The sequence below is a fragment of the Chiloscyllium plagiosum genome, unplaced genomic scaffold (genome assembly GCF_037043375.1).
Source record: "Chiloscyllium plagiosum isolate Xiang-an unplaced genomic scaffold, Cpla_swu_hap1 HiC_scaffold_44, whole genome shotgun sequence".
Taxonomy (NCBI): domain Eukaryota; kingdom Metazoa; phylum Chordata; class Chondrichthyes; order Orectolobiformes; family Hemiscylliidae; genus Chiloscyllium; species Chiloscyllium plagiosum.
In genome coordinates this window covers 3,429,040-3,452,044 of record NW_028270182.1, presented here as the reverse complement: position 1 = coordinate 3,452,044, position 23,005 = coordinate 3,429,040, and the positions used below count along the sequence as shown (strand labels likewise).

The window sequence follows — 23,005 nt, the reverse complement described above, 5'->3', positions numbered from 1 at the left end:
CCAAATGCCTGCCCCTCTTGTGTGGTTAAGTTTGAGCCCAATGTGTCTTTGGAGAAGGAGCATGCATTGCCCAACAGTGCTCTCAGTACCTTTCGGGAGAGGTGGGCATCGGGGGGGGGGGGGGCGTGCTGCTGTATTTCCCCCTCCAATTCAATTTTGATTTAATCACTCTTTCCCCCCCCAACCCTGCCCCTCACTTTTTAGTTGATCGCATTGCCCTTTGCTTGTTAATGTTTCATTAACGACATGGGCAATTTCCTAGTGCCGGTGTCTTTTAACTGTGTCACAATGTAAAACATGACCATTGTACCAATGGCCCTCTTGTGGTACCATGGTGCTGTCCCTATCCTTGGATTAGAAGGCCTGGGTTCAACTGCTCCCTGCTCCAGAGGTGTGTCATAACATCTCTGAACAGATTGATTTGTAAAATAGAGTCACAGAGTCCTACAGTACAGTAACAGACCCTTTGGCCCAATCAGTCTGAACCGAACATGTTCCCAAACTAAACTAGTCCACCTGCCTGCACTTGGCCCATATCCCTCGAAGGATGAAGGGCTTTTGCCCGAAACGTCGATTTCCCTGCTCCCCGGATGCTGCCTGACCTGCTGTGGTTTTCCAGCACCACTCTAATCTAAACTCTGGTTTCCAGCATCTGCAGTCCTCACTTTTGCCCATATCCCTCAAAACCTTTCCTATTCATGTACTTATCCAAATGTCTTTTGAACATTGTAACTGTACCCACATCCTCTGACAATTCATTCCATACACGAACCACTCTCTGTAGAAAAAGTTATCCCTCAAGTCCTTTTTAAAGCTTCCTCCTCTCACTTTAAAATTATGTCCCTGATCTTTGAGCTCCCCCACTCCAGGGAAAAGACCCCTGCTGTATTCACCTTATCGATACCCATCATGATTTTATAGACCTCTATAAGGTCATGCTTCAACCTCCTACACTCTGGTGAAAAAACTCACAGCCTTATCCAGCCTCCCCTTATAACTCCAAACCTCCATTGCTGGCAACATCTTGGCAAATCCTTTCTGAACCCTCTCCAATTTAATAATATCCTTCCTGCAGCAGTAGGCTAACACATTTTGTTTTAAAATGGCCTTTGCACCTTTGTGTCTTTGTGACACTAAAACCTTGTGTCTTTTTCAAACAGATATTCAGCAGTTCTATGAGGTGTCGCTGGACAATCAGCCAGTGCCATGCTACCCCAAGAAATGTCCTCTCAAGGTAGGCACCTGCTGCCCTCATCCTTTGGTTGAGGGCTCTGACGTGTTGGTTCTCGGGACCTGTGGTTGTTGGTTTTACAGTTGATGGAGTTCTGGCTGTTTCAAAGTAAGGAATGGGGACGGGGTCGAGAGTGTGGGGCTGGAAAAGCACAGCAGGTCAGGCAGCATCCGAGGAGCAGGAGAATTGATGTTTCGGACAAAAGCCCTTCATCAGAATGCTGCCTGACCACCATGCTTTTCCAGCACCACACTCTCGACTCTGATCTCCAGCATCTGCAGTCCTCACTTTCTCCTGATGGGAATGGGATACAGAGCTGAGGAATGCTGGAGCCAGAACATTTGAGCACTTCGCCTGTTTAACCCATTGCTGTGTAACTGCATTCAGAGCAAAGTGATTCATTCAGCTGACTGAGCATATGGCTACAATTATTCTCACAGCACACAGGAACCTGTGCTTCTCTTTCCACCTTTCACATATTTTTCTCTTCCCTCTCCTTCAACATTCACTTCTCTGCGCTCAGTAGCGGAAGTGTGCACCATCCACAAGATGCACTGCGGAAATTCACTGACATTCCTCAGATAGCTCCTTCCAAACCCATGACCGCTTCCCTCTAGAAGGACAAGGGGCAGCAGATACATGGGAACACCACCCCCTGCAAGTTCCCCTCCGAGCCCCTCACCATCCCGACTTGGAAATATATCGCCGTTCCTTCAATGTGGCTGGGTCAGAATCCTGGGATTCCCTCCCTAGCATTGGGAGTGACCCTGCCAGAAGATTTGCAGCATTTTGGCCTGGTGACATTTCTCCAGAAATTTGAGAAAACCAGGTCACCTGTGCAGACAGAAGACCTGATGAAACTGCGGCCCCTGAACGTGGCGTTAATTTTGAGTCCTTCATCATCAAACACACTGTTATTTAGATGGCCAGACATTGTGCTGGCAAGCTGGAGGCGATGTTGAATTTCATCGACAATGCCTGCCCCCTGTTTCAAGGAGACTTCTAATTGACAGACACCCCTGCAAAACTTTGCAAATCCTGTGGCCGGCTAAGTGCCCCAGTCTCGCTGGCCTATATCCTCAGCGTTGAGTTCTTGGTTGCAGTCAGGGAGCTTGACTGGGAAAGCCACATTGTCTGCAGGCCTGGCTCTCATCTTCAAAAACAAGGGCAACTCCTCCAGGCTTTGTAAGGGGTAGCAATTACCAGGGAGGCTTCGAGGAGGTCCTGAAAGCCTCTCTGAGAAAATCCAAGCATCCCATCAACTCATGGGAACCTCTGTCAGTGGGCCGTCTGAACTGGAGAAAATGTACAGAAGTTCTGACTGTAAAGGCCACTTTAATTTCTTGGAATTGTGGATGAAAAATTGGGATAATTTCCTTTGAACCAAGGAAACTGGAGGAGGATGTTGCATTTTCAAAAATGAATAGCTAGAACTCATTGAGTTGTACGTGGAATGTTTCCTTATTCAAGGTGTGTGTAGGGGGTGAGGGGGAAGGGGGACGGAGTGTGGCTGTTTGTGCGTGGGTAGGGGTGTGTGGGTGAGTGTGTTGTCAGTGGGTGTGGGTGTGTGTGTGTGTATCTAGGTGGATAGTGGAAATGCTGGATACATCAGCTTTGTGGGTATGTGTTCAGGACCATTTTACCCAGACAGTCTGTTCCTGGGTTTTCCACTGGGATCAGTGTGTGTATGTGTTGAGGAGTGGTCAGCATAGTAACAATGTCTTGATTGGTTCCTGGGTGTGTGGCTACAGTTATGATTAAACAGAAACATGGCCCAAGAAAGAGAAAGCATCTAAGTGTGTGTCTCTTCCTCCAGTGCAGAGAAACTGCCTTGGGAGTTCTCTTACTCACCATTTTCATGTACAAGACTCTCTCTAAGCTCCCCCCCCCACCATCAGTTGGAAAAGAAGCAAAAAAAGACACCTCAAAGACAATGAAAGGGCAAATCCTTAACTAGTGGATGAAAGACTGAGAATCAAAGTCTCCACAACATTGTGTCCTCCTTAAAGAGTCAAAAGCATCAAAAGGAACTGATGTGAAACATCTCCTCATGGTCTGTCATCTGGACTGGTGCCAGCAGTGTGCTCCTCTGACATATTTTGTTCCATCCATCTCCTCCTCTCCTGCCTTCCACACCAATTATATTGGTGTCTTGTCTTGTTTCTTTGCGTGTTTCTTTGTGTCATAAAGCTAGTCCCTTTTTTTTCTAAAAGCTATTCCTTGGCTCAGGGAGACTCTGTCCTTGAATTTTTTCGGAGGTATAATAAACTAGGCCGGGCTCCAATCAGTCTGGTTTGGTACAGATGAAAAGGATTTTAAGAGGTGTTTTGTTTATATATAAAACTGGTGAGATTTCAGGCCAAAGTGGTCATGCTTTAGAAGTGACCTGTATAAAGAGAGGGAAGTGGTCAGCTCTCTAGCTGAGCTGAGCAGTTTTAGTTCAGTTTTGAACTGGTTGGAAGTTCAACAGAGAGCTGTGTGGAAACTCTCTCTCTGTCTGTCTTTACTGCCCTTCAACTCCAACCTATAAGCATGTTTTCCATTTGTACTGGTTTTTAAAGGGGGTTTGCTTATTGGGACTGTTGAGTATATTCGGAACATCATAATTAAGTCTAGGTGGATAAGGTTGAGTTCTGCGGGGGCTCTTTATTCTGTTCTTTGTGTTTCATTGTGTAATTTTATGATAAATTTTTGTCTGATTTAAAATCTAATAGACATCCTAACTAACTAGACACCGTGGGCGGCACGGTGGCACAGTGGTTAGCACTGCTGCCTCACAGCGCCAGAGACCCGGGTTTAATTCCCGCCTCAGGCGACTGACTGTGTGGAGTTTGCACGTTCTCCCCGTGTCTGCGTGGGTTTCCTCCGGGTGCTCCGGTTTCCTCCCACAGTCCAAAGATGTGCAAGTCAGGTGAATTGGCCATGCTAAATTGCCCGTAGTGTTAGGTAAGGGGTAAATGTAGGGGTATGGGTGGGTTACGCTTCGGCGGGTCGGTGTGGACTTGTTGGGCCGAAGGGCCTGTTTCCACACTGTAATGTAATCTAATCTAATCTAATCTAATTTACTCGGAGTAATTTTCACTGTCGACTTACTGAAGCAACTTGCAAAGTTATGGTCTGGGCTGCCTGCTTAAGAATGTTTTGAGCAGTCTGGCCTAGTACATAACAGATTGTGTATGGCTACATTTTACAAAAGAGTAAGGTTTCAATTGTAGAGTTATAGATTAGCAAATCATGCTTCCTTATTGCTTTTGATTGGTTAGCACTGCTGCCTCACAGCGCCAGGGACCTGGGTTCAATTCCAGACTCAGGCGACTGTCAATGTGGAGTTTGCACATTCTCCCAGTGTCTGCGTGGGCTCCCTCTGGGTGCTCCGGTTTCCTCCCACAGTCTAAAGGTGTGCAGTTTAGGGTGGGTTGGCCATGGGAAATTGTCCCATAGTGCCCAGGGATGTGCAGGTTAGGGTGGATTGGCCACGGGAAATTGTCCCATAGTGTCCAGGGATGTGCAGGTTCGGGTGGATTGGCCATGGGAAATTGCCCCATAGTGTCCAGGGATGTGCAGGTTCAGGTGGATGGGCCATGTGAGATTGTCCCATAGTGTCCAGGGATGCGCAGGTTAGGGTGGATTGGCCATGGGAAATTGTCCCATAGTGTCAAGGGATGTGCAGGTTCGGGTGGATGGGCCACGGGAAATTGTCCCATAGTGTCCAGGGATGTGCAGGTTAGGGTGGATTGGCCATGGGAAATTGTCCCATAGTGTCCAGGGATGTGCAGGTTCGGGTGGGTTGGCCATGGGAAATTGTCCCATAGTGTCCAGGGATGTGCAGGTTCGGGTGGATTGGCCATGGGAAATTGTCCCATAGTGTCCAGGGATGCGCAGGTTAGGGTGGATTGGCCATGGGAAATTGTCCCATAGTGTCAAGAGATGTGCAGGTTCGGGTGGATGGGCCACGGGAAATTGTCCCATAGTGTCCAGGGATGTGCAGGTTTGGGTGGATTGGCCATGGGAAATTATCCCATAGTACCCAGGGATGTGCAGGTTAGGGTATATTGGCCATGGGAAATTGTTCCATAGTGTCCAAGGATGTGCAGTTTGGGGTGGATTGGCCAAGGGAAATTGTCCCATAGTGGCCAGGGATGTGCAGGTTAGGGTGGATTGACCATGGGAAATTGTTCCATAGTGCTCAGGAATGTGCAGGTTTTGGTGGATTGGTCATGGGAAATTGTCCCATAGTGTCCAGGGATGTGCAGTTTAGGGCGGATTGGCCATGGGAAATTGTCCCATAGTGCCCAGGAATGTGCAGGTTAGGGTGGATTGGCCATGGGAAATTGTCCCATAGTGTCCAGGAATGTGCAGGTTAGGGTGGATTGGCCATGGGAAATTGTCCCATAGTGCCCAGGAATGTGCAGGTTAGGGTGGATTGGCCATGGGAAATTGTCCCATAGTGTCCAGGGATGTGTAGGTTAGGGCAGATTGGCCATGGGAAATGCAGGGTTATGGGTAAAGGGGAGGTTGGGGTGGGGGGGGGAGGTGGTGGAGGATCTGGGTGAGTTGCTTTTTAGAGGGTTGGTGTGGACTTGATGGGCCAAATGGCTTTCTTCCACACGGTAGGGATTCTATGGTTAAAACTTTTCAATTGCAGTAAATACTGATTTTCTTCTGAATGGTAAAATCCTAGTGCGTACTCTCTTAACCTGAGTTAGTCAGGTGGGGTAAAGTTGTGGTGACTCCAGGAAGAGTGGGGCTGATTTTCAGTGCACCACCCCCAGGGGGCAGGCTGTTGCCAGTTCAAGCACCTCAAATAGGTCCAGCTGGAGGCCAGCCACAGACACCGGAAGCTCTTGTGACTACCTGGACCTTCCGTGTGACCTCCTCAGCATTCACCACTTGTTGCTCCCGTGACAGGGTTTCTTAGACCAGTCGGAGACTGTTCAATTACCTTTCCTCGGAGCAGAGGATAGTTCGCCTCATCAATCCTGAGGGACGGCCTCAGAAGTTCAGTAGAAGACAAGGTTGTCTCTACACCACATGGACTGCAGCTGTTTGAGAATACAGCTCACCACTACCTTCTCTGAACTATCTGGGAAAGGGCCGTGGCTGCGATGGGCCATGTCGGGAGCATGTAGATCTGTTTGAGATCACCTCGACAATACTGGGTCACACTGCTTCGGACGGAGAGTGAGAAGACAGGAGCGACTTGAAATGTCAAGAGATTAAGAAAACATGCCTTTCTGAAAGGAATCATAAACTGTTAAAATACCGGTGCAGCAAATAATTCACATTAAAATTGTATGTTAGTCTTCATCACAAAGGAATTGGAATGCCTGCGATTGTATTGGCTCTCACGGAGAATGCAGCTCGAGTACAGTTTTAATCTCTTAGGCAGAGGTCTTTTCAAACTGGCAGTTCAGTTATGCGACACACTTCTGCAATGGGTGAGAGTTGAGTTCAGACCTCCTGCCACAGAAGTAGGGATGTTGTGATGGTGCCAGTAGACCCTCACTCCTGAGCAAGGGTATACTTGCACTGATGCTAGTGTAACATAGGATCATGAGAACATTCACCAGGGAGGTTTGAGTGCATTAGGTTGTGATAGGTGATCTTAGTGAAAGACAGCATTTATCGAGGGGTTTCAAAGATTTGAGGATGGGAGACCGATACCCCTGGCTGGAGGTTTAGAAACTGGGGAATACTCTCATGATAAGGTGCAAATGATTTAAGACTGAGTTCAAGGTGTCTAACTTCACTTGAGAGGGTTGTGAGTTAGCAGCAGTATTAACTAAGTTGTTCTCAACCCAACAAAGCATTTCTGAAGGGCGGTCCCTGAACATCACTCCGCTTAGAGTCAGAGATGACTGGTCATGCTCCAAGATTACAACCCCACTCTTCCTGGAGTCACCACAACTTTACCCCACCTGACTAACTCAGGTTAAGAGAGTACACACTAGGATTTTACCATTCAGAAGAAAATCAGTATTTACTGTAATCGAAAAGTTTTAACCATAGAATCCCTACCGTGTGGAAGAAAGCCATTTGGCCCATCAAGTCCACACCAACCCTCCAAAAAGCAACTCACCCAGATCCTCCACGACCCCCCCCCCCCAACCTACTCTTTACCCATAACCCTGCATTTCCCATGGCCAATCCCCCCTAACCTGCACATCCCTGGGCACAATGGGACAATTTCCCATGGCCAATCCACCCTAACCTGCACATCCCTGGACACTATGGGACAATTTCCCATGGCCAATCCACCCTTACCTGCACATCCCTGGGCACTATGGGACAATTTCCCATGGTCAAGCCACCCTAACCTGCACATCCCTGGCCACTATGGGACAATTTCCCATGGTCAAGCCACCCGAACCTGCACATCCCAGGACACTATGGGACAATTTCCCATGAGAGAGCGCCGGAGGGTCGGCGCTGAGGAAGCGCTGCACTTTCAGAGGGTCAGTGCTGAGTGAATGCCTCACTGCCGGAAGGTCAGTGCTGAGGGAGGGCCACACTGTCGGAGGGTCAGTGCTGAGAGAGCGCCGCACTGTCGGAGGGTCAGCGCTGAGGGAGCGCCGCACTGTCAGAGGGTCAGTGCTGAGTGAATGCCTCACTGCCGGAAGGTCAGTGCTGAGGGAGGGCCACACTGTCAGAGGGTCAGCGCTGAGGGAGCGCCGCACTGTCAGAGGGTCAGTGCTGAGGGAGCATGCACTGTCGGAGGGTCAGTCCTGAGGGAGTGCCACACTGCCGTAGGGTCAGTCCTGAGGGAGGGCCACACTGTCAGAGGGTCAGTGCTGAGGGAGTGCAGCACTGTCGGAGGGTCATTGCTAAGGGAGCACGCACTGCCGGAGGTTCAGTGCTGAGTGAATGCCTCACTGCCGGAAGGTCAGTGCTGAGGGAGGGCCACACTGTCGGAGAGTCAGTGCTGAGAGAGCGCCGCACTGTCAGAGAGTCAGTGCTGAGGGAGTGCAGCACTGTCGGAGGGTCAATGCTAAAGGAGCACGCACTGCCGGAGGGTCAGTGCTGAGTGAATGCCTCACTGCCGGAAGGTCAGTGCTGAGGGAGGGCCACACTGTCGGAGGGTCAGTGCTGAGAGAGCGCCGCACTGTCGGAGGGTCAGCGCTGAGGGAGCGCCGCACTGTCAGAGGGTCAGTGCTGAGTGAATGCCTCACTGCCGGAAGGTCAGTGCTGAGGGTGGGCCACACTGTCAGAGGGTCAGCGCTGAGGGAGCGCCGCACTGTCAGAGGGTCAGTGCTGAGGGAGCATGCACTGTCGGAGGGTCAGTCCTGAGGGAGTGCCACACTGCCGTAGGGTCAGTCCTGAGGGAGGGCCACACTGTCAGAGGGTCAGCGCTGAGGGAGGGCCACACTGTCGGAGGGTCAGCGCTGAGGGAGCGCCGCACTGTCAGAGGGTCAGCGCTGAGGGAGCATGCACTGTCGGAGGGTCAGTGCTGAGGGAGTGCTGCACTGTCAGAGGGTCCACGATGTGAGAACTGAAGGACGCCTCTCGCGGTCACTCTTTTGACACAATGGAAATGTTTTCTCCCAGTGCCCTGGGGCCAGTACTTCTCTCTGGATCATCATGAATAATGAATCAGTGACCTTCTGGTTGTTAGGTTGCTGTGTATAAGTGCTTGCTGTGTGTATATTGGCTGCTTACATTGCATTGGGGAGCACAGTTTAACCTTGAGTTTAAGATGTGTTGCAATGTCCTGAGGTCGTCCATGTTCTGCATGGTTGTTTTGAACTATGTGTTGGAGTTGTTCCTGAGCAGGGCTGTTGTTTATCATGCTGATGGTGTTGGCCTGTGTAATTAGCCAATAATAAAAGTGACAGGGCAGAAACTGATGATTCATCGAGGAGCTGGGTCGATGATGACAAAGCCATTTTGAGAATATAATAGCCATCCCTCTAAATTGCACACACCCAGCCTTGATCATTATCCATTCCCGGGATAGGCTGCACGCTGCTCTGCAGAATGTGTTTAATGCTATTTCTCACCTCTGGACAGTGATTAATGCTTGCGATAGACCCAAATGACCAGCCTTCAGGTGGAAGTCTTGATGTTGAGTGTACCATGAGCGATCTGACCTTTAAATAGTCAGGGGCATAGCTCATCTTGTTCTCCAGGCATGTAGGTTAGGTGTTTCAAACTGGAACTTACTATATCCCAGTGCCTGGCCTGTGTCAAGAGCTGGTGTGTGAGGTGGAGGAACTGTGGGGAGTTCAGGGTGTGGTGTGCTGGGCTTATTCTGTGGACAGCACTAAGTAAATGTTGGGGGACTGAGTGTGCATGCAGTCAGACTTGGCCCTGTCCCAAGTCCAAAACCTGCCCATCACCAGTCCCAGATTCTCCCAGATCCGAAATAAAAGGCGAGGCTCATGTAATTGCTGTTATAGTCATAGAGTCATAGAGATGTACAGCACGGGCACAGACCCTTCGGCCCAACTCGTCCACGCCGACCAGATATCCTAACCTAATCTAGTCGCATTTGCCAGCATTTGGCCAATATCCATCTCAACCCTTCCTATTCACATGCCCATCCAGATGCCTTTTAAATGTTACAATTGTACCAACGTCTATCAGTTCCGCTGGCAACTCATTCCATACACGCACCACCCTCTGTGTGAAAACGTTGCCTCTTAGATCCCTTTTATATCTTTCCCCTCTCACCCTAAACCTATGCCCTCTAGTTCTGGACACCTCCACCCTAGGGAAAAGACCTTGTCAATTTACCCTATACATGCCCCTCATGATTTTATAAACCTCTATAAGGTCACCCCTCAGCCTCCGATGTTCCAGGGAAAACAGCCCCAGCCTATCAGCCTCTCCGTATAGCTCAAACCCTCCAACCTTGGCAACATCCTTTTAAATCTTTTCTGAACCCTTTCAAGTTTCACAACATCCTTCCAATGGCAGGGAGACCAGAATTAAAGCAGGATTCCAAACAGTGGCCTAACCAATGTCCTGTACAGCCGCAACATGACCTCCCAACTCCTGTACTCAATACTCTGACCAATAAAGGCAAGTATACCAAACACCTTCTTCACTATCCTATCTACCTGCGACTCCACTTTCAAGGAGCTATGAACCTGGTCCCCAAGGTCTCTTTGTTCAGCAACACTCCCTTACCATTAAGTGTGTAAGTCCTTGCCTTTCCAAAATGCAGCACCTCACATTTATCTAAATTAAACTGCATCTGCCACTCCTCGGCCCATTTGATCAAGGTTCTGTTTTAATCTGAGGTAACCTTCCTCACTGTCCACTATACCTCGAATTTTGGTATCTTCTGCAAAGTTACTAACCACACCTCCTATGTTCACATCCAAATCATTTGTTTGTTGTAAATACCTGTCTGATTTACTGTTGTTCTTTGAGAGAAGAGAATCATCCAACATTATCTGATCTGCCCTGCATGTAACTCCACGCTGTAGTGATGTGGTTGACTGATAAGTTACCTCTGGGTAATAACTGGCAGCTTAGACAGCCACACCTGACCCATTAATAAATGTGAAAAGAAAAGTCTGTTGGAATACAAGATTTCTTCAAACAACACACCAACCAAAATCTGAGGGGGAAAGTCAGGGAAAAAGCCTTGTCCTTTTCAAAGGCTGGTGGACTAATGTCCGTTATCCAATCGGGGAATGGAACGTCTTCACTGTCCCATTGGTCCAGGCAGTGCTGGCTTCCTACTGATTGCCCCCACACCTTCACGTCTCAGCAGGCTCTCTCGAACAGTGCTTTATACACTTCACTGAGCTGTGGCGTTCACTCTCTGCATCTTCAAATCCTCACTGGCCAAACTATGAACCATTGGCAACCCTCTCCAAAACCTGGGTGCTCCCTACCTTGAATCTTTGTGAATCCTGCACCAAGCAGTGATAACTAGCAACGTTACTTAGAAAAGAGTGCCACAAGCTGAGATTGTTGGGTATTTTGTTCAGTAGGGCAAATACAAAGTATTGGTGAACACCAGACTGCAATGAGATAGTGGTGTGGTGGTAATGGCGCTGATGGGGACCTGGCTTCCAATCCTATGCTATGATGGTATTTTTGAAAAAAAACTAGTCATCTAATGACGAACACTGACCACTATCAATTGTCAGAAAAACCCCACCGGGTTCACTAAAATCCTTGAGAGAGGAAAATCTGCCATCCTGATCCAACCTGGCGCACTCGTGACTCCATATCCACCAGAATGTGGTTGACTCTTGACTGCCTTCTGGGCAATAAACGTTGGTCCAACCAGGAACGCCCACATTCCATAAATGAGTTTAAAGAAGGGTAACTGGTTTATGATTGGTTGAGGAGTACATCAGGCCATGAGACAACACCTCACTCTCCTCCTTAAAATGTGAACCTTCACACTCCGTACTGGGAAACAGTTTAGATGACAGCCACAACAGTGCAGCGCTCCCTCAGCACTGACCCTCCAACAGTGCAGCACTCCCTCAGCACTGACCCTCCAAAAGTGCAGCACTCCCTCAGCACTGACCCTCCAAAAGTGCGGCTGTCCCTCAGCACTGACCCTCCAACAGTGCAGCACTCCCTCGGCACTGACCCTCCGACAGTGCAGCACTCCCTCAGCACTGACCCTCCAAAAGTGCCCGCTCCCTCGGCACTGACCCTCCGACAGTGTGGTGCTGCCTCAGCACTGACCCTCCAAATGTGCCCGCTCCCTCAGTACTGACTCTTCGACAGTGCCCGCTCCCTCAGCACTGACCCTTCAAAAGTGCCCGCTCCCTCAGTACTGACCCTCCGACAGTGCCAACTTCCTCAGCACTGACCCTCCAACAGTGCAGCTGTCCCTCAGCACTGACCCTCCCAAAGTGCCCGCTCCCTCAGTACAGACTCTCTGACAATGCGGTGCTCCCTCAGCACTGACCATCCAACAGTGCGGCCCTCCCTCAGCACTGACCCTCTGACAGTGCAGCACTCCCTCAGCACTGACCCTCCAACAGTGCGGCCCTCCCTCAGCACTGACCCTCTGACAGTGCAGCACTCCCTCAGCACTGACCCTCCAACAGTGCGGCCCTCCCTCAGCACTGACCCTCCGACAGTGCGGCACTCCCTCAGCACTGACCCTCCAACAGTGCGGCCCTCCCTCAGCACTGACCCTCCGACAGTGCAGCACTCCCTCAGCACTGACCCTCCAAAAGTGCCCACTCCCTCAGCACTGACCCACCAAAAGTGCCCGCTCCCTCAGCACTGACCCTCCAACAGTGCCCGCTCCCTCAGTACTGCCCCTCCGATAATGCCCACTCCCTCAGCACTGACCTTCCAAAACTGCCTGCTCCCTCAGTACTGACTCTCCAACAGTGCTTGCCCCCCCAGCGCTGACCCTCTGACAGTGCGGTGCTCCCTCAGTACTGACTCTCCGACAGTGCTTGCCCCCCCAGCGCTGACCCTCTGACAGTGCGGTGCTCCCTCAGCACTGACCCTCCAAAAGTGCCCGCTCCCTCAGTACTGACCCTCCGATAATGCCCACTCCCTCAGCACTGACCCTCCAAAACTGCCCGCTCCCTCAGTACTGATTCTCTGACAATGCTAGCTCCCTTAGTACTGACCCTCTGACAGTACCCATTCTCTCAGCATTGACTCTCCGACAGTGTGGCACTCCCTCAGTATTAACCCTCTGATGGTTTGGCACTGCCTCAGTATTGACTCTCTGACAATGCGACAATCCCTCAGCACTGATCTTCCAATAGTGCCCACTCCCTTGGCATTGACTCTCCGACAGTGCCCAGACCCTCAGTATTGTCCTTCCAACAGTGCTGATTCCTTCTGCATTGACCCTTCGACAGTGCCCACTCCCTCAGCCCTGAGCCTCCAACAGTGCCCACCACCTCCGACAGTGCCCATTCCCTCAGCACTGACCCTCCGACAGTGTGGCACTGACCCTCCGACAGTGTGGCACTGACACTCTGACAGTGTGGCACTCCCTCAGCACTGACCATCTGACAGTTCGGTGCTCCTTCAGCACTGAGCATCCGACCATGCGGCACTACCTCAGCATTGACCCTTCAACAATGCGGTGCTCTCCCAGCACTGACCCTCTGACAGTGCAACGCTTCCTCAGCGCTGACCCTCCCACAGTGCGGTGCTCCCTCAGCACTGACCTTCTGACAGTGCCCACTCCCTCAGCACTGACCCTCCAACAGTGCGGTGCTCCCTCAGCATTGACCCTTTGACAGTGTCCACTCCCTCAGTGCTGCGCTCCAATAGTGGCCACTCCCTCAGTATTGACCCTCCAACAGTGCGGCACTCCCTCAGTGCTGACCCTCCAACAGTGCGGCACTCCCTCAGTGCTGACCCTCCAACAGTGCGGCGCTCCCTCAGCGCTGATCCTCCGACAGTGCCCACTCCTTCAGAACTGACCCTCTGACAGTGCCCACTCATTCAGCACTAACCCTCCGACAATGCAACACTCCCTCAGCACCGACCCTCCGACAGTGCCCACTCCCTCAGCATTGACCCTCCGACAGTGTGGCACTCCCTCAGCACTGCACTGGGATTATCGCTCTATGCTATGGAGCTCAAGTCTATGGATTGAAGCTAGATGCTGACCTAGAGGTGAGAGTGTTACCTGTTGAGCTGTGGCTGATAGAACAAAGACTGCTGCAGATTTGAGAAGGAACAAGTCCCTTGCAATGATTGGGGAGCGTGGGAATGACAGATGGGAATCATTGTCCTGACTGGGACCTCAGGCCATGGGGACTGAGGTCAAAGTTAAGCAAGACTCTAAAATGTTTCTTTAATTCTCTGCAAAACAACCAATGGATAAAAACACACACACAGAAAAATCTCAATGAAAGGGCCAGCTGGAAGCACACATTATAAGATTGATATCTTCTATCAGTTTTGATAATTAAATCTTTTGTTAAACCCTGGAGTTCAATCTTTAATCAGATTCTTGTTTCAACAAGGTTTCTGACATAATTATTTAATTAGTTTTTAAAGTACTTTCAGTACCTCAGTAACCTGACAGCAGCCAGAGCCCACAGACCTGCACTTGACCAGGAGACCACACCACGATGAGCAATGTGCATTTTAAACTCATTTTCTGACTTCAGTGTTACTTGGAGCTAAGTTCATTCAAGCAGAGTTGGTGTCAATTTCAGGTTAGCAAAGAAGCCAGGGTCCGCACATTCCCGAATCCCAGTTTTCAACGATTTTGATTTACCCTATTTCAGAATGAACTGTTCTGCTGATGACATCAGGAGTTCAGCACATTTCATGTCGAGGGGTAGAGGCCCAGTCCATTCACTTCCCGAGGGAGCCATTGTCAAACGGAATCAATTCACTTCCTTACCATTTAGATGTGGAATGCACTCAGTGAGTGGTTTATTTAACACCACACTGCGAGTCGCTCCTGTCCAGCTGAAAAAGAGAGAAAACTTGTATTTGAAAAGCTCCTTGCACCACCTCAAGTCTTTCAAAAATGCCTTACAATGTGTAGTCACTGTTGTAATGTAACAACCACGCCAGACGACCAGCATGCAGCAAGATCCCATTTCTTACCTCCTGCATATCTAAAAGCACACTTAGTGTTGTTTTAACGGTTATATCTAAGTGTATTGTCATCGGCAATCTTAGTACAAGTTGCACTAAAGGTCTTGTGTCTTCACCTCGGTGTTTCAATTTAAGAACTAGTTATTTTAGTCCATACCTAAACCTTACACTGTCCTTGTCCTGGGAGTGTTTGATGGAGGAGAGTGTAGAGGGAGCTTTACTTTCAGTTCAAAAGAGTAGAGAAAGCTTCACTCTGTATCTAACCCTGCGCTGTTCCTGACCTGGGACTGTTCAATGTGGATAGTATGGAGGGAGCTTTACTCTGTATCTAATCACGTGCTGTCCTATCTTGGGAGTGTTTGATGGAGGATAGTGTAGAGGGAGCTTTACTCTGTATCTAACCCCGTGCTGTCCCTCTCCTGGGAGTGTTTGATGGGGGACAGTGTAGAGTGAGCTTTACATTCAGTTTATCTTAAGTTTGTGAGTAGAAGGAACCTTACTCTGTATCTAACCGTCTGCTGTCCCCCCACACTCCTGGTAGTGTTTGATGGGGATAGTGGATTGTAAAAATGGAAACTTGTTTTATTACTGCCCTGTGCACTGATTTCTGTTTTTTTGATGAGATAAAGAAATGACTTGGTTAAATGATATGTGAGCGTTTTTGAGCGGTTTGTCATTTGATTGTTTGGAGAACCTGACAGGCACTCTAGCCTGTGTGTGACACCCTCTTGTCTTGTGAAGGTTCAATGATCCAAGGCTTAAACATAGGTTGAAAGGCATTGCAAAAAACATTCCCGCATTTCTTGGAAATCATCACCCTTGGGATCTCTGATGTCTCAGCTTGACATCTTATCAGAAAGCATTGTGTATTCTTGATTTCAAGTAATGCATCATTCCCTCAGTTTGGGAACTCTCTTTGGAGTCCCTCTCTAACTTTACTTTAAGATACTCCCCAAAAACTGAAGTCTTTTACCAAACCTTTGGTCATCTGTCTCTAGTATCTCCTCACGGCCTTTGATATTTGCTGAAGTACTGAGATTCCTCTGGGCTAAAGTCAATATGGAAGTGGTGAGTTTGTCAATCGTTGTCTTTGCTGCAGAGGCTGTGATTGGTTCTGATGCTTTTGGTAGGGGCGTGCGGGGAGGAGGGCTGTGTGTGTTCTGTGAAGAGGGATAATCACGTCAGGTTTACCTGGTCCTGGCTGTGGGCTGGTGACTTAAGGTGGTACGTGTATGGAATGAGCTGCCAGAGGAAGTGGTGGAGGCTGGTACAATTACAGCATTTGAAAGGCATCTGGATGGGGACATGAATAGGAAGGGTTTGGAGGGATATGGTCCAAGTGCTGGCAAATGGGACTAGATTAGGTTGGGATATTTGGTCAGCATGGACGATTTGGACCGAAGGGTCGGTTTCCGTGCTGTACATCTCTATGACTCTGGCTGGGAGCTGTAACTGCGGTTGGTGTGGAGACAGCAATGCCCACATCCCATTCTTTCCCCCTACCCACTTCAAATTCAAATGCCCTGCAACTCATAGCTGGGGTGGTGAACACTTGCGTGAGCATGTGGGTGTGTGCATGTGGTGTGAATGCATGTGTGTCGTGTGTGTGTGTGTGTGGCGTGGGTGTGTGTATGCGCGCAACATCAGGAGGGCATGAAAACTGGTCGTCTTGCCAACATACTGGGCGCTTTGTGTTCACATTAAATAAATCCCATTAAAGGGGCCATTGGAGCTAGAAGGAACATGTTAACTGTTTTGGGAGTATTTCTTGGAAGGACAATCAGTACAAAAGGGGAGGCATTCTAAATCGAGATGCGTGCTCCCCGTCCTCCACTCTGTGACTACCTTTCTGATCTTCATCTTGGCTGCTTGTCCCATCCCCTGAGAGCAATAGCCGCCTCCCTTTAAGTGGCTGAACAAAGCTGTTGTAATGATAATTAGATTTCGATCCAGTTTCTCTGGGCCAAGAGAGAGAGAGAGCGCGAGAGAGACGCACACACCACACACACACACATACACACACACATACACACACACACACGCACACAGTGGGTAATCTTCCCTTTCCTTCTACTCCTCTTTTTCCTCCCTCCCCACTCGCTCCCTTTTCTTTTCTTCTTTCGTATCAATCCTCACACACACACACTCGCACACACTGCACTCACATACACACACTCATACACACCCTCCTCCTAATCCACCTCCTCCTCCTCCTCCTCAACCTCCCCCACTCTTCCAGTCATTAATGAACAAATTCACCTTCCGCTCTCAGAAGCCAAGCAGGTTCCGTTCCCCGGTCGAAACAAAAAGATACCTCTCTCCAATATTTGGAATAAATGAACCGTCCCCCTCTTGTTCACTCCCACACATCTTTTTCTCACACAGACACACACTGACACACACACACACTGACACACACACTGACACAGACACACACACACACGCTCACAGCACTCAACACTGGAGATCAGCCACCTCTTGCCTGTATGCCCCCAAATCCCACAGTTTCCGATGCACGCAACCCCCCTTCTGAAGCCACGGCCACCTGTTTCATCTTAGAGAATGGATTGTCTCTGTATAGTCACCACAAAGGTAAGGGGTCTTTTATTCTTGATTACATTGCTTGCAAAATCCCACAAGTTGCTGAAATGTCGAAGACTCTTTATGTCCTTCCTCACTTCAAGGCTTTTTTGATGGTGTGTGTGTGTGTCTCCCACTCTCTCTCACCTGTGTGTGTGTGTGTGTGTGTGAGAGAGAGAGTCTGTGTCTGTGTCTCTCTCTCTCTCTCTCTCTCCTGCTTTCCTCCAGCATGTGTGATCCATCAGGGATGCTGAGGCTGGTGTGTGAGAAGCCGCAGATAGATGGCTCATCTATCACACTTGGTTCTCGCAGTGTCCGGCTTTCATACGACCATTCAGGCTCCTGTTGAGGCCTCCTAAGTCTTTGGATGCCTTTTTATCATTTATCCTCCAAATCTCTTCCTTCCTGTCCCTACCGCTCTGCTGCATCAGTTCAAAATATTCACTGCCCTCTGATTTGTGCCTGGCTGTTTGACAGGAAGAGGGAACAAACCCTGTCTGGGGAGAGATAGAGAGAGAGAGAGAGAGAGTGTGTATGTATGTGTGTGTGTTTGTGGGGTGGGGGAATACATATGAGGTTTTGCTTGATAAATTTACAATCCGAGGGAGAGACCGAGGCAGAAAATTAATTGTTTGGTAATTAATTGAATTGAACTATTTTAAAGGTTGGACTTGAAGGGAATAATCACCTGCTTTTGTGTGCATTAGCTAGTGTGCATTTTCTGTGGCAGAATGAACAAAGAACCATAGGAGTGTGTGTGTGTGTGTGTGAGTCTGTGTGTGAGTGTGTGTCTGTGTGTGTGTGTCTCTGTGTGTGAGTGTGTGTCTGTGTGTATGTCTCTGTGTGTGTCTGTGTGTGTTGAGAAGCTGTGGGTGTTGTAGACAAGAAAGATGGTGCTTTTCCCTCAATGAAAACTGCAAAAAAAATCGCTTAAATCTGTATTGAAACTGTCGTAATTCTGATCCTGACGAATTTGGGAAGTAAATTGTCGTCTAACAGATCAGTCCTACCTCACAGTCCCCACCACCTCCACCTCTTACCCCTGCTAGGTTCAGAATCCCGATGTTGCTCCCTGGCAGTTTGCTGTGGTCAGAGCAGTGTGTTTGAGCAGGGCATGAGCTTTCTGGCTAGCCACAGCCACTGTCAGGTCCTCTTTCCTCTCACCCTAGGCCTTGCTGCTCCCCTCACTTGTGTTGCCTCTGGGCCACGGAATTTGGTTTTGGGAACGCGATTGGGTGCAGTAATGGCCATGGTGATGGAGAGGATGGGGTGGCTTGTGGTTACAGAGGGATGGGTAGGTGTTGGAGGCGGCATTCCTTGGATCAACAGGGATGGTGGAATGTGAAGATCTTGTGTGTGTGTGTGTGTGTGTGTGTGACTGTACCCCAGTGAGAGTCTGTGTGTGTGTGCGCACACATGTGTGTATGTGAGAGAATGTGTGTGCATGCGCACTGGCATGTATGTGTGGGTAGGGGTGGTGATGATGGTGGAGGAGTGGTATGGTGGAGAGAGGTGGAATTTTGTGCTACTTTGGCAACAGGGCATCTTAAAACCTGGATGCGGGGCCCGCTGTTAGAGCCACTCCTGTGATTACAGTAACTCATTGTGTGGGCAGAATGCTGGGGGCCATTGTAGTTGTTGAGTGGGGAGGGAGGGATGACGGATTTGGTGTTAAAACACACACACCCCTGCCCCTGCTGTGGCTTCAGTAGTTAATGGTGGTGGTTGCAGTCTGATTCTGTTGCAGTTGGGTGTGATTTTCCATTTTGGCCAACCCATCACTTCTGCCTTGATTGAAGGAATCAGTACTTTTCAAGTTCTGTGGGGTTTTGAGCCAGTGATTTTGGTCACTGTATTTTATTTGTAGTTCTCCCATTGCGACTTTACCGTGTGCTGTGGATTGGGGAATTTTCAAATCTAGCCTATGCTCTCCTCAGCTGTTGTATACTGTCACTGGACTTCCTCTTGGTAAACCTCTGACCTTCATCCTCAAACTAGCTCACATCCTGTCATTAGATGACCATCCATGTGGCATTACCATCCTATTAGGCAATTGTGATAGGAAGAAGAGTTGAGAGGATATGACAATCAGGAAAAGTGGCACAGGCCAAGGATTAGTCTGACGGAGGCCTTTCAGTGAAAGGATTAGACATGAAGGAAGGTGGTTCAACTTGTGAGGGGAGAGCCAGGACTGGGGGCCGTCAACATCAGACAGCCACTAAGAAATCCTGAAGGGAATTCCTGAGAAACTTCATCAACTAGAGAGTAGTGAGAATGTGTAACTGATGGCACTTGAGGGGAAGCTGGGTAAACACGTGAGAGATGAGGGAGAGAAACAAAAGCACCTGCATTTATTAGGGCTTTGCATTGTTTTACAGTCAGTGAAGGACTTCCTTTGAGGTGGAGTTCCGTTGTAATGTAGAGGACGCGGCTGCCAATTAGTGCACAGCAAGCTCTCACTGTCATCTGTTTTGATTGAGGGATGTTGATTGAGGGATGCTCGTTGGTCAAGACATGGACTCTTTGGAATAATGTGATGGAATGTTTTAGATCTGAGAGCAGGCCGATGGGAATCTCTGGTTAATGCCTCAATTTAGGAAAATGCCTCTCCTCATGCAACAGCCCATCAGTACCTGATTCGATGGCTTTAGTCCTGTCGTAGACCCAAAACCTAATGCTTCAGAGCTTTCAAAGTGCCACCTACTGAGCTACAGCAGAAAGTGAGGACTGCAGCTGCTGGAGATCAGAGTCGAGACTGTGGTGCTGGAGGTTTCCTGATGAAGGGCTTTTGCTCGAAACGTCGGCTCTCCTGCTCCTCGGATCTACTGAGCTACAGTTTAACTGTGAGAGGAGGATAGGATTACAGGGATGGGAGAAGGCCTCACGATCATCAAGTAGTTGCTACGTAGAAGGAGGCCATTTGGCCTGATGTGTCTGTACCGGCTCTTTGTAAGTGTACCTCTCCAAATCTCACTTGCCTGCCTTTTCTCTGTAACCCTCTGCAAACTTGTCTCTTCACGTGGTTATCTATTGCTTTTTGAAAGTCATCAGTGAACCTGCCTCTACCACACTCAGGCTGGGTGTTCCACACCTGAATCGCTCACATGAAGAAACTTTTTTTTCTCTCATGTTGCTGTTGGTCGTTTTGCTAATTACCTTGAATCAATTCCGTCTGATTCCTGAAACGTTTCCCAAGGGAAACAATTTCTCCTTGTTGACTCCGTGCCGACCCCTCGTGATCTTGCACGTCTCTATCTCCCCTCAATCCTCTCCTCTCTGAGGACAACAGTCTCAGCATCTCTCATGCCCTTATGAGACTGTGCAGAGGTTTTCACCCCCTCGCCATAGGGAGAGTCTGGGATCAAGGCATCATCTCGCAGCATTTGTGGGGGGGGCGGGGTGCGGGGGCAGGAGTCACCCATTGTAGACAAAGACAAGGAGGAATTTCTTTTCTGACAGTGGTGAATCAGTGGAATTCTCAACTGCAGAGGACTGGGTCATGAAGTATATTCAAGGCTGAGGTAAACAAGTTTTCAATTGGAAAGGGAAGCAAGGATTATGGGGAAGGAAAATGTTGGGGACTATCAATTCAGCCATGATCTCGTTGAATAGTGGAATGGACCAGCTGGGCTGAATGGCCTTCTTCTGTTCCACACCCGACACAACTCCACAGAGAAACACATTACCCATTTGGGCTCTTGTGTGTGTGAACCAGCCTCCTGCCTCCAATGGTTTTGTTATTATGGAAGGAAAATGTAACATTGAGATGAAGTAACCACATAGGTTTGTTTGATACCCTCTCTCTGATTTCTCTCCTGGACTTTTGCCCCCCCCCCCCCAATCAGTTGCCCGGAGATAAATCTAGGTGGGTCAGCATTGGGGACGAATGGCTGTTTGGTTTTGTTTCTAGTTGACACCCGATTAGGTTCCATTGGGAAGCAAGACTTCAGACTGCCTGCCTGGTCGGGCATGTGGGAGTGAGGGTAAGGGAGTAGGTTGCAGATGTGCGTGTGGCTTTGTGTGTTCCTTGTGCAGTTTGTTCTCTGTTGGCATGACAAGCACCAATTAGAAGCGAACAGCTTGCTCCTGGCTGGGAGAGCACAGCCGGTCAGGCAGCATCCGAGGGGCAGGAGAATCTACGTTTCGGGTGTGTGTTTTGCTCCACACTGCTCAAAGCCTCCTGAAATGTTTTGTTATCGAGTAGTCCCTAGTGTGATGCGGGGGACTCAAGTGCCCAGTCAGGCACAGCAAGATCCCACAAATGTAATCTTGCACTGCGTACCATCCACTTCCTCGTTGGCTGGTGGATGAATATCAGTAATGAGGATCGGTGAAAATCCCTGCCCCTCTTCCAAGTAGTGGCTGTGGATTCCTTTAACACCTGCCTGGAGGGGAGGGTGCACAGACCTGAGCTTGATGTACCCTGACCATGCAGTGCTCCTTCAGTCCTGGCACTCACAGTATCCCCTGAGGTTGCGTGATCAGGAGTGGGGGCTCAAATCCACAGTCATTCCGAGTCAGGAATTTGAGCAGTTGATTCCCAGGGGCTCCCCGAGATGCAGCTGTTTGGACAATGAAAGCAACCATCCTCTGTCCAAGTTCCGAGCGATGGTGGTCTAATGATAAGCAGAGCTGCCTTCCAAACTATTGACCTTGGTTGGGTTCCTGACCATTGCAAGGTTCCAGTTTGTTATATTGGAGAGGGAGCAGAAAAATTGACACAGATGTAACTGGAGTTGGAGGGTTTGAGCTAAAGGGAGAGGCTGGATGGGCTGGTGCTGTTTTCCCTGGAGCGTTGGAGGCCTTATAGAGGGTGATAAAATCATGAGGGGCATGGATAGGATAAATAGACATGGACATTTCTCTGGGGTGGGGGAGTCCAGAACTAGAGGGGCATAGGTTTAGGGTGAGAAGGGAAAGATATAAAAGGGACCTAAGGGGCAACTTTTTCATGCAGAGGGTGGTGTGTGTATGGAATGAGCTGCCAGAGGAAGTGGTGGAGGCTGGTACAATTACAACATTTAAAAGGCATCTGGATGGGTATATGAGTAGGAAGGGTTTAGAGGGAAGTGCTGGCAAATGGGACTATATTAGGTTGGGATATCTGGGTTGGCGTGGACAAGTTGGACCGAGCGGTCTGTTTCTGTGCTACATGACTGTAAGAGAGAGGTGATGGGCAGATGCCACACTTTGGTCAGTGAGGCCCAACATGGGATGCTGGAGGTGTTAGGAGAAAGAGCCAGAGGTCAACAAAAGAGTTGGACCCTGAGGAATGTTTGGAATGTTCCCTATTGAAAGATGCCAACTGCAAGGAGATGGGAGCAATAGCAGTGTTAGCGAGTTTGGAGAAGGTTTGTAGCTGAGGTTGAGGTTGTGGATGTAAGTTTGCTCACTGCGCTGGAAGGGTCATTTTCAAATGTTTCCTCATTGTACTCGGTAACATCATCAGTGAGCCTCTGGTGAAGGTTCATTTACTATCTCGGCCTTCATTTCCCCATTCATTGGCACAATGTTAGACCTGGGAGCTAATTCTCTGTGCTCAACTTTTCCTTCAATATGTTTTGGTTGCAGAAGTGTAACACACTCAGTTAAAATTGCCAACTGAGCCCGCATCAATTGCCATTTCAGGTTGAGAGTTTCAAACCTCCAGCACCCTCTGTCTGTTCCCTAATATCACTCTGGAAA

At 49.2% G+C, this 23,005-nt stretch overlaps 1 protein-coding gene across 1 annotated transcript in view; it reads left to right on the top strand.

Annotated features, from left to right (window-relative positions):
* The window catches only part of LOC122548040 (disks large homolog 1-like), a 501,907-nt gene that overhangs the window by 7,802 nt on the left and 471,100 nt on the right, over positions 1-23,005 (top strand). The window contains exon 3 of the mRNA XM_087982835.1: positions 1,161-1,234. Within this exon, the coding sequence (XP_087838961.1) occupies positions 1,161-1,234 (74 nt within the window). The remainder of the gene's footprint in view (positions 1-1,160; positions 1,235-23,005) is intronic.